This window comes from Primulina huaijiensis, chromosome 3 (genome assembly GCF_012295235.1).
Source record: "Primulina huaijiensis isolate GDHJ02 chromosome 3, ASM1229523v2, whole genome shotgun sequence".
Classification (NCBI taxonomy): domain Eukaryota; kingdom Viridiplantae; phylum Streptophyta; class Magnoliopsida; order Lamiales; family Gesneriaceae; genus Primulina; species Primulina huaijiensis.
In genome coordinates, this window is record NC_133308.1 from 13,396,089 (window position 1) to 13,408,712 (window position 12,624).

Genomic DNA, 12,624 nt, shown 5'->3' on the forward strand with positions numbered 1-12,624 from the left:
CTAGGGTGTGTACTGATGCAAGAAGGTCAAGTAATTGCTTATGCCTCACGGCAGTTAAAGCCGTATGAGCAAAATTACCCAACTCCCGACCTTGAGTTAGCTGCTGTTGTGTTTGCACTCAAAATCTGGAGGCACTATCTTTATGGAGTAAAATGTGAAGTATTTACTGATCACCAGAGCCTCAAGTACATTTTCACTCAAAAAGAGTTAAATATGAGGCCAAAGAGATGGATAGAAATTCTAAAGGATTATGATTTGGTAATCAATTATCATCCAGGAAAGGCGAATAAGGTGGCTGATGCATTGAGTCGAAGAAATTTTGGGAAAGTAAGCTTATCTTCACTATCAGCGCGACCAGGACTACGGGAAACCATCAAATTGAAGCAAAGTCAAGACACCTCCATCCTTAAAATTAAAGAAAAAATCCAAGAAGGAAAAATTCCAGAGTTTCAAATTGACGAAAACGATATCCTTTGGATGAAAAGACGGTTGTATGTGCCCGATATCGATGGAATTCGAGAAGAAGTAATGACCGAAGCACATAAATCAAGATTTTCAATACATCCAGGAAGCACCAAAATGTACCGAGACTTGAAGAACAATTACTGGTGAAATGGAATGAAGAAAGACGTAGCTGTCTTTGTTTCCAAATGCCTAACCTGTCAACAAGTCAAGGCAGAACATCAAAGGCCTGGAGGACTTTTACAACCATTGGAAATACCAACATGGAAATGGGATAACATATCCATGGACTTTATAGTTGGACTACCAAAATCAAGAAAAGGTCTTGATGGAATCTGGGTAATCGTTGACAGATTGACCAAGTCTGCCCATTTCTTGCCAGTACGAATGAATTATAATTTGGACAAATTAGCCACTTTGTATATGGACAACATAGTGAGACTACATAGAGTTCCAACAAGTATACTGTCTGACCGAGATCCAAGATTCGTATCAAAATTTTGGAAAAGTTTCCAAAAGGCTATGGGAACCAAGGTTACTCTCAGCACGGCTTATCATCCTCAGACTGATGGCCAAACTGAAAGGACTATTCAAACCCTCGAAGATATGCTGAGAGCATGTGCACTGGATTTCTCTAGAAATTGGAATGAACAGTTACCCCTGATCGAATTCGCCTATAACAACAGCTATCATAGTAGTATCGAGATGGCTCCGTATGAAGCTTTGTATGGAAGAAAGTGTAGATCGCCTCTATATTGGGACGAATTTGGAGAAAAAGCTGTTACCGGACCAAAACTTGTGCAAATAACTGATCGAGCAAAACTTGCACTATGAAATCCTTAATAAAAATATGGTTTTGTATGCTCAAATTTAATCGCAAGTGCACGATGTCAAGTAATAGTATAATGTACGTGAGTACGAGTATCGTTCCACTGAAGACTGTATTTAACAATTATTATTTTCAGTTATTGAACATTTAGCGACGGAAATTGATTTGATTGTTTTACACTACTGTTCTTAAACAAGAAATGCTAATAAAAAGATTCAATAAATGCTAAACGAAGATAATATCTAAAATGGTGGATTAAGATTCAATGACAAGACGGATTTGTTGGGAATATCGGTTCACCTACCCTTCATTAATTAGTTAATTCGTTCGATATTGGTTTACGCTTCCGACAGGATTTCCTATTCAATTGAACACACTCTCTCGAGCTATGCCAAACTAATTCGAATCGATGAAGTAATTAAATATCTTTAATTATTTATCAAGAGTGAATCGCATTTCGATCTATGAAATCCCCTAGTTTTCGACCCTTCGAACTATGACTATCGACGCGTATCCAATTTCATATATCTATGTAAATTGTAGATCCACGGATTATACTACTCGTTCCTATCACAAGTTATTCTCTCGAACTCACTCGCAATATGAAAACGTTGTTAAAATTAGCTATGTTCTAACAACACGAAGAAAACAATAGTATAATCAAGAATAAACCAGAAATCGAAACTGAATTCAATTAATTCAACGTTTTGGGGTAGGATCCCCTCAAATCCCAACAAATATGAAAGTTAGCTACTAGAAATCATGATTGAAATCAACAAAACAAAGTTTAGAAAATAAAAACTAAGTTAGAAATACTAGAATCGACGAAAAACGCAAAGAACGGTGCCCGGAAAGTGTCGAATCTTCAATCCAAGCGCTCAATCCTCTCCAAAGCTTGTCTTGAATCTTCAACAATGTCTGAATAATCCTCAAATCTCGACCCTCTCCTTGCCATATCAGCCACCATCCCAAAATAAGGAAAAAAAATCGGCTGCCAAATCTTGCCAAAATTAAGTGGCGCTCGGGCGGTAGAGAATTACCGCTCGAGCGCCACACATTCTGTAAAACAAGTGCGGAGTTCATCTTTCGGCGCTCGGGCGGTAGAGAATTACCGCTCGAGCGCCACATATTCTGTAGTTTTTCTCCTTTGAGTCGCTTCTTGTGCTCGGGCGGTAGAATTTCACCGCCCGAGCGCCGTCTCCTTTGCCCCGAAACTTCTTGTTGGCACACTTTGCTCCGATTTCCGATTTCCAGCCTGTTTACCTGCCAATTCGATACGCCCAGGTGAGACATGATCAAATGAAAATGTTTACTCTACACTGCACAAAATGTAAACAAAAAGTACGCATGCACAATGCAAACACACACAAACTAATGCCACAAAACACGTAAAAACTACTACTATCAACCCCCTCATACTAACCTTTGGCTTGTCCTTAAGACAAACAGGTTACAAACTACACTCAACATGCAACCAACACAGAATGAGGAGAATAAAACAAACTAAACTGATGGTGAGGTAGTAAACTGGCATCTATTGCCTCAGCGGGGTTGTGAACCACATCCATTTAGTCAAATCACAACATAACTCACCCCCCACAATACAATAATATTTTTCCAAAAGATGTGGTCGTATGTGCTGTGGATCTTTCTAGCTTGTGTTTCTGACAGTTTTATTCGCAAATCATGTGGGTTGCCGAATTAACCGGTCAGCGCAAGTTTCTCTTTTCTGAGTCCTGTTTCTATTTGGGACCAACCAGTAAACACAGACAGTGGTAGAGTTCCATAGTTGAACAACAACAAAATGTAGGGAGTCAATAACCAACGGCTCAAGTGGTCAAGAAAGATGGGGAGTACGTAGATCATTTTCACTATGCACTTTGTCAGAAATTTTCTCTGACATTCCTCAACGCCTTACATTTCCATCTTTTTAGCCTTGGGGTAGGATTTCACCTCTTTTTGGCTCCCCCACACCTTACATCCCCTTTTTTATACCAAATTTTTTTTCTTTTTCTTTTTTTTTTCTCTGGTGCATAGTTTTCTCATGCGTACTCCCTAGGCTTTGGATATAGTAAATGTTTATTAGTCTGGCCTCGGAGCAAATTTATAGGTCCTATGCACGATTGGATGAAGGATGTTTGAGGAATACTTTTGATTTTCTACTTGAATTCATGTTACTGGGTAGTCACTCATTTCAACAGGTACTCATTCAAGTTCTACTCGCATCTTCTGTTTTTCCAGTTCCCCTCACAGATTATTTTGAACTTAACTATCATTGACACCACTATTAAAATCCACTATGAGCGCATAAACAAAATTTCAAAATACCGGGGGATTCATAACGAGTGATAGGTCTAAGTAACATGCTGTTCATTTAGCCCAAAATCATCACTGGCTACCACTCGTCTAAATTCACTATCAACTGACACTTATGCAAGATAAATATGCAAGTAAACCAAGACGAACGACGACCCCCTCATACTAAAGGTGTCCAATGTCCCCATTGCACAAAAGATGGGAAACACACATGCAAACATGAATGCAAGCACAGCAACAAAAGCAAAAAATAAATGACCGAACGAACAATAATGCGGACCACAAAAAAAGGAGCAGACAAAAGAAAGAAAAGAAATGCAAGGGAAACAGTAAACTCCCCTGATCAAGGCTCCCCGCCGTTCTAAATATAAGAACAAAAAACATTAAAAATATAAAACAAAATCAAGAAAGATAAAATCAAATTAAATGCAAGAGAGGGAAAAAGAAAAAAGTCAAACGAAGGATGAGCAGACTGCAACATCTAAAGGTAAGTCTTTTAACTCTACACCAGCACCCATTGCACAGTCTAAGATTGTTATCCCTCCACCCTTCTCTGCAGCATTGAAAAAAGCAAAACTAGATGCACAATTCGGTAAGTTTCTAGAGGTATTTAAAAAGTTGCATATCAATATTCCTTTTGCCGATGCTTTGATGCAAATGCCTAGTTATGCTAAATTTTTGAAGGACATCTTAGCGAACAAGAGAATATTGGAGGATCACATGACGGTAAGTCTAACTGAAAACTGCTCTGCTTTGGTGCAAAATAAGATCCTACCGAAACTCAAAGATCCAGGGAGTTTTTCTATTCCTTGCATGATTGGTGATGTCGTTTTTCATAAAGCGTTATGTGATCTTGGTGCAAGTATCAACCTCATGCTTTTTTCTGTGTTCAGGAAACTTGGATTGGGAGAACCTAACCCGACAAGGATGTCGTTACAACTGGATGACAGATCCGTCAAGTATCCAAGAGGAGTGATTGAGGATGTGTTAGTTAAGGTGGACAAATTTATCTTTCCTGCAGATTTTGTGGTGCTCGACATGGAGGAGGACATGGAGATGCCTCTAATTTTGGGGAGACCGTTCCTTGCAACTTTTTTTTTTCCCTTGACTCTAGAATCTTTCCACTCTTCAACTCAATGGCCTTCACTTGCTCTTTTGGATTAGTCTCCGTGTTACTAGGCAAGGTGCCCGGCTCTCTACTTGCTATCGTTTTGGCTAATTGCCCAATTTGATTCTCGAGTCCTTTTATCGATGCATCTTGGTTTTGGAGTCTACTTTCAGTGGATGAAATGAACTTCGACATCATTTGCTCCAAGTTTGATTTTTCATCTCAAGTTTCCTGTCGATACATCGGTTGCTTACTATACTGCTGTCCTCCTTGTGGTCGCGTCTGCTTGCCTTGGCCACCCCATGAGAAGTTGGGGTGTTGTCTCCATCCAGGATTATATGTATTTGAATAAGGATCATTCTTCGGACGGTTTTGAATCCCCACTTGATTCACTGGTGCCTCCTCGTTTACATAGAATGGACCACTGTCTTGACAGTCTTTAACATAGTGTTCCCCTCCGCATTTTTCACAAAATATCTCTTGTAGGCGCATCGCTGTCCCGTTTACGCTCATGCTGTCTATTTTCCTGTTGAGTGCTTCTAATTGTGCAGTGACAGCTGAAAAGTCAGTTACCTGGTGTATTCCTGCAGTTCTTTGCTGAGTGTTACTTTCAGATTGAGGATGATAGCTGCTAGCAGCCATCTCCTCTAGTAACTCATACCCCTCCTCGGCCGTTTTCCTCAACAGATTTCCACAGGCCGCAGCATCTATCATGGTTCGGTTAGATGAAATTAAACCATAGTAAAAAGTTTGGACCACTAACCCAAGAGGTAACTCATGATGTGGGCATCTTCGCAATAAGTCTTTGTAGCGCTCCCACGCCTCGTAGAGTGACTCCTGCTCAAATTGAGAGAAGGTGGTTATGTCCGCTCGCAGCTTCAGGGTTTTTGATGGGGGAAAGTACTTTAAGAGGAATGCCTTGGCCATATCATCCCAAGTTGTGATTGAACCTGCAGGTAAACAATTCAACCAAGATTTAGCTTTATCACGCAAAGAGAATGGAAATAAACGTAGTGTAACAGCATCATCTGAAACTCCATTAAATTTAAAAGTATCGCAAATTTCTAAGAAGTCGGCGATGTGAGTGTTCGGATCATCCAGCGCATTCCCCCCGAATTGGACAGTGTTCTGGATCACTTGAATTATTGCTGGCTTGATCTCAAACTGGTTTGCCCTGACTGTTGGGCGCACTATGCTTGGACGTGCCCCGTCAAGCGACGGTTGTGCATACTCAAGCATGGGTATGCGCCTTGGCTCTTCGATCCTTAGATTTTCGTGATGCTCCTCCTCACGTTCGTTCCTATTCATTATGTCTCTAAGTCTCTGCTGTTGTTGTCGTCTGCATAAGGTTCTTTCAATCTCGGGATCGAATATCTCTAGTTCAGACTCGAGAGACCTTGGCATGCACTGGACAAGAGATCTGGAATAGAATACGGAGCGTTAGTTCAAAAAGAAAAATAAAAAAAAAAAATTAAAAAATTGCTAAAGAAAATAGCTAAAAATACAATTGTGGATTAACAGTCCCCGGCAACGGCGCCAAAAACTTGATCGAGCAAAACTTGCACTGTGAAATCCTTAATAAAAATATGGTTTTGTATGCTCAAATTTAATCGCAAGTGCACGATGTCAAGTAATAGTATAATGTACGTGAGTACGAGTATCGTTCCAATGAAGACTGTATTTAACAATTATTATTTTCAGTTATTGAACATTTAGCAACGGAAATTGATTTGATTGTTTTACACTACTGTTCTTAAACAAGAAATGCAAATAAAAAGATTCAATAAATGCTAAACGAAGATAATATCTAAAATGGTTGATTAAGATTCAATGACAAGACGGATTTGTTGGGAATATCGGTTCACCTACCCCTCATTAATTAGTTAATTTGTTCGATATTGGTTTACGCTTCCGACAGGATTTCCTATTCAATTGAACACACTCTCTCGAGCTATGCCAAACTAATTCGACTCAATGAAGTAATTAAATATCTTTAATTATTTATCAAGAGTGAATCGCATTTCGATCTATGAAATCCCCTAGTTTTCGACCCTTCGGACTATGACTATCGACGCGTATCCAATTTCATATATCTATGTAAATTGTAGATCCACGGATTATACTACTCGTTCCTATCACAAGTTATTCTCTCGAACTCACTCGCAATATGAAAACGTTGTTAAAATTAGCTATGTTCTAACAACACGAAGAAAACAATAGTATAATCAAGAATAAACCAGAAATCGAAACTGAATTCAATTAATTCAACGTTTTGGGGTAGGATCCCCTCAAATCCCAACAAATATGAAAGTTAGCTACTAGAAATCATGATTGAAATCAACAAAACAAAGTTTAGAAAATAAAAACTAAGTTAGAAATACTAGAATCGACGAAAAACGCAAAGAACGGTGCCCGGAAAGTGTCGAATCTTCAATCCAAGCGCTCAATCCTCTCCAAAGCTTGTCTTGAATCTTCAACAATGTCTGAATAATCCTCAAATCTTGACCCTCTCCTTGCCATATCAGCCACCATCCCAAAATAAGGAAAAAAATCGGCTGCCAAATCTTGCCAAAATTAAGTGGCGCTTGGACGGTAGAGAATTACCGCTCGAGCGCCACACATGCTGTAAAACAAGTGCGGAGTTCATCTTTCGGCGCTCGGGCGGTAGAGAATTACCGCTCGAGCGCCACATATTCTGTAGTTTTTCTCTTTTGAGTCGCTTCTTGCGCTCGGGCGGTAGAATTTCACCGCCCGAGCGCCGTCTTTTTTGTCCCGAAACTTCTTGTTGGCACACTTTGCTCCGATTTCCGATTTCCAGCCAGTTTACCTGCCAATTCGATACGCCCAGGTGAGACATGATCAAATGAAAATGTTTACTCTACAATGCACAAAATGTAAACAAAAAGTACGCATGCACAATGCAAACACACACAAACTAATGCCACAAAACACGTAAAAACTACTACTATCAATAATCGTTGACAAAGTAGCTGTGATCAAAGAAAGACTTAGGCAGCCCAAGATAGACAAAAGAGTTGGGCCGATTTGCGAAGAAGACCGTTTGAATTAGAGATTGGCGAAAAGGCTTATGTCAAGATCTCTCCTATGAAGGGAGTAGTTCGATTCAGTAAATCCGGAAAATTGAACCCGAGATATGTGGGGCCGTTCGAGATACTGGAGAAGGTAGGAACCTTAGCCTACCGATTAGCATTACCACCTTATATGTCCAGGATACATAACGTTTTCCACATCTCTCGGCTGAGGAAGTATGTCCCAGATCCGAGTCATATACTCAAAGTTGCTCCACTGATGATTGAAGGAAACCTCAACGAAGAACTCAAATACGATGAGGTCCCTACCCGAATAGTGGACTCAAAAGACCAAGTATTGAGAAACCGGACAATACCTTTTGTAAAAGTACAGTGGTCAAATCACACTGAAAGGGAGGCAACTTGGGAACTCGAAGAGAAAATGCGATCTCAGTACCCTCATCTATTCGAAAGATCAAGCTAACGCAAGTTTCGAGGACGAAACTTTCAATAAGGAGGGAGGGATGTGAGAACCCGAGATTTTCCGATCCAAAGCAAATCAAGTAGGTGATATGAACTTGAAAGTTAACTTAAAATAAGCTCGTCAATTTTTCGTTACAACTAAACGACTTGAATATTAACTTAAATTTGCATTAAATTTAGCTCGAGAGAATAACTGCAAAGCTCGGGGTTTAGCTGAGCGGGAGGCCAAGCTGTAATTAACCGTATCCATTGAGAAGTTACCACGGGAGGAATAAAACCCCAGCTCAAGGACTCAATTCTTCAGCTCAAAGAAGCTCAACCAAGCTTGTCCTAACAAGACCAAAAAGGGAGCTAAGAGAGGAGCTAAAGGTTTGGACAAATTAATTATGCAAGAAATAATCAATGAAGGAGCTAGGAGTTAAGACAAACTTAATGTAATGCCTGAGATTTGAATCATCGTAATCCAGAATGATTTGTTGATAATCGAGGTAATTATAGACGGACCACTCCGAGACCAGAATTGGAAAGGCAAGAGTTGGACATAGGTGAGCTACAGTAGGTATCGCGCACATGTGCGACAGAAATGCGCGCAAGGCCATTGCCGAGGCAGAGAACCTCGCGCATATGCGCGAGAAGAGGGCGCGCATATGCGCGAGCTGGTGGACTGGAATTATCCGGAGGCCGTAGGTCTCGCGCATATGCGCCGATGAGGGTCGCGCATATGCGCGAGACGTGTTTTACAAAGGGCGAGTCACCTAACCTTTACATGCAACGTGTGAATATATATATACATACCAGCCTTCGTTCAGAGGAAAGAAAAGGCAGGGGAAAAACGAGAAAAATCCTTACGCCTTTTTAGATTTGTGATTGTGAAAGATCCGTCCGTCAGATTTTCAATCCGACTTCGGTACTGTGTTCCTATCGACGTAGGCTACAACTGGACGTAAGTTTTGCTACGTTCTGATATGTTTTAAAATTATGATATTGTCAGAATCTGATATGATTCCTATATGATGTTCTTGACATGTTAGACATCGTAAAATCAAAACTGGATTGAGGAAAAGATACCATATGAAATTGTTATGAATTTTGGAGTCGATTTGATATCAGAATTGAATTGTTATCGATTATGAGGTGTTGGGATTGAGATCTGATTGATATGGTATTNTCCAGATTGATATTGAGAGGCTTTGAATCAGAGACTTCGACATAGTAAGAGTAACAGAGTGAAAGGTATAAATTAATGTTGAGTTGGGATATCACAACTCGAGTGAGGTTTGACTCGAGTTTCCCTAAATCACATACTTTATTTTATTGCATTGATATTTGCAATTGATGAGATTGATGTTTGTAGTCTATTGATTCATAGACAATGTATGCATTGAGTTATAGGCTGATTCGCCTAGTCTTTGGCTGATTCGCCTATTCTTCGGCTGATTCGCTGAGTCCTTGGGCTGATTCGCTTATTCTATTGGCTGATTCGCTTATTCTGTTGGCTGATTCGCCCAGATACGGGATATACGCATTATATCGATGTCGTTTATGGTTGATTCATTCCTATCGACTGAGATTCGATATATTTGTCAATATCCAGACTCCGGGATCCCTAGATTAGGAATGAGTCGAGTCTGCGATGCCGCGTCGATGGAGTTGAGTCTGAGATGACTAGTTGATTTACAGTTTTATATCATTCATGTTTGTTGATTTGCTACATGTTAATGATAGTTGTTATATTCTTTGATATATGTTTTTATATGATTGCATGTATACATTGTTTATACTGGGATGTATTTCTCACCAGAGTTATCCGGCTGTTGTCTTGTTTTGTATGTGTGCATGACAACAGGTGTGGCAGGACCTGGAGCAGGAAGAGGATGAGAGATTCAGGATTAGCGTGGAGATCCGGACTTAGAGTAGAGTGGTTTAGTACTGGATATAGTAACTAAACTTTAGTTGAAATAAATAAATGGTGTACAGGATTTGTACCATTAGATGTATATGCGTATTAGCATTGATTACCTTACGTTTCCGCACTTGTATATCTTGTATATTTAAAAAAAAAAAAATTATGTCCCACATTACTTAGTTGTTATATTTGATCCTAATAACAATTAAGTGTTGAATTAGGTTCGGGTCCCCACACTTAATATGCATGAGAGTTTGGAAGATCATTCTAGAACTTGAGGAATGCATGAACCCATCATTATAACTAGTCTTGGAATTTGGAAGAGCACATGGAATTTTGGTCTACAATTAATCACATTAAAGCCTTTCTTGATGGCCAAGAATTCGAACAAGGGGGGTGGCAAGGTGGAGAGTTTTTTTTTGTACCTATAAATACTACTCATTTGGTTGAGAGATGACACACCACCAAGACCTCTAAAATTTCGGTCCTCTCTCCTCCTCTCCCTAAACCATTCGGCCAAAGTAAAGAAAGAAAAGGAAGGGAAGATTTTGTGCTGTCCAAAGTTGTCATCCTGTGCCGAGGTGCTGTCGGAGTAAAGACAATATTTGTGAAAGATACGTCGAGGTGCTGCGGAAATTTCGAGAGGCAAGGGGTCAAAGTTTGCAAATAAATTCGGTTCTACCTTCAAGATAGGTAAGTGTGCTTTTGTTATGTACTTCGTTTCTATTTTAAACTTTGATATAAATAACGTGACATGCATGTTGGTGTGTCCCTTTTTTCGAAAATGTCAGTATGTTCTATTTTAAATTTCGATCGATTATGTGTTCTCTTCTAAGTTTCGAAATTCTTGGTTCTGCTGTGTCTGTATGAATAACTCTGAAATCTGAATATCTGAAAACTTCTGTCTGTTACTTCTTAATTCTGTCGCACTGTTACGATTCGAATTTGAAATGGGACGAGAATTGTAGTTCTGTTCTGGCCCCCATTGGTGGGTATAAAACCATGTTTTGGCCCCCATTGGTGGGTAGGTACAAAACTATGTTCTGTTCTGGCCCCCATTGGTGGGTATAAACCCATGTTCTGGCCTCACCCCTTAGAGGACTAACATATTGGGGACAATTTGACCATGGAAATGAGATGAGTAACAGTGTGTTTTGTCTGCTCTGAAATGATCTGAATTGTTTCTGTTCTGTTCTGAATCATTTGATAAGCTCCGTCTTTTTTTCGCTTCGTTTTTGTTGTGTCAAGTCAAGAATATTGAGTTTTGAAAGTATGTTATGAAAGTATGTTAAAAGAAATTTTTAAAGAATTAAGTTCTAAATGTATCTTTGGAATCGATCGACCACCACTTGCTGAGGGTTTCCGAAAACACTCACCCCTTATAAATTTCAGATAAAAATGAAGAACAAATGAACGAGGAGGAGCAAGAAGCGTTTTGGGGATGGTGATCAGAATTCGAGAAATCGAGAAATTGTATTTCTTTTTGTTTAGCTTCTGAAAAACTCTGATGTAAAAGCTTTTTTCCTTGTCATTGTAAGACAATATATTATTTATGAAAAAGACTGGTTTGATTTGATACGAGGCTTTATTGTTTTCAATGTAATTGTTAAACAATGCCGGATGTCACCGCCGCTTCGTACACGGGGCGTGACATTTAAGTGGTATCAGAGCCGCCAGGTTTATAATCACGCTTGGATTTTGATAGACAAAATTTGGCGAAGTCAAATTTTGGCAAAAGCCTAGTGCATCCAAATTTGAGTCCAACTTTCATCTGATTCTTAAATTTCGAATAGACTTCAAAAATCTATCCTTTCAATAGCTTCGCAATTCTTAGTATCAAAATTTTTCCACGACCACTTTGCTTCTATTATTTGTGCCTTTCTATCCTTTATACGATTTTGATGCTTTGCCTACGATTTTATCCTAGGAAACGGCTGCTCCAAGTACCCGTGCTCAGGCTGCCCTTCGCATGTGCCAGCTCACGATTGACAATCAGACTAGAGAAATTGCGACCCTGAAGGTGCAACTGGCTAGAGAAAAGTTGGAGAAACAGGAGATCATTGAGAGTAGACTCATACTGGAGACCGATGTACAACGATTGACTCATCATCTGGACTTGGCGGAGAGCCAGCTGCTGTAGATACCAACCGATTCCGATCGCAGCACGCGCTTAGCTGCACTTAACAGGGATTTATTGGATAGAGTGGAGATAGAGCGAGGACGTGCTGCACAGGCCCGTCAGCGCCAGGAGGTGTACAACGCCAGACAGGATCGGTACATTTCGAAGCTCCATGGCACCATGGACAGACTTCAAGATCAGAATAATTACCTGCATTTGGTGATAGAAAACATGGAGGAAGAGGAGGTAGCACCAATGGAGGTGGCCGGAGAGGACAGCGCCAGTGACAGCGATGGCGGAGAGATGTTCGATTAGATTAGCAATATATTATTTGGCTTGTAATAAAATTTGTGACTAAGAAAATACTATGTG

At 39.9% G+C, this 12,624-nt stretch overlaps 1 protein-coding gene across 1 annotated transcript; it reads right to left on the minus strand.

The window, feature by feature from the left end:
- Positions 1–4,937: 4,937 nt before the first annotated feature.
- Positions 4,938–6,023, minus strand: LOC140972502 (uncharacterized). The gene has a single exon (XM_073434919.1). The coding sequence runs from the start codon at positions 6,021–6,023 to the stop codon at positions 4,938–4,940; it is 1,086 nt and encodes a 361-aa protein (XP_073291020.1).
- Between the last annotated feature and the right edge of the window lie 6,601 nt (positions 6,024–12,624).

Coding starts and splice junctions, on each gene's coding strand:
- LOC140972502 (XM_073434919.1), bottom strand. CDS start 6,023: ATGAATAGGAACGAACGTGAGGAGGAGCATCACGAAAATCTAAGGATC.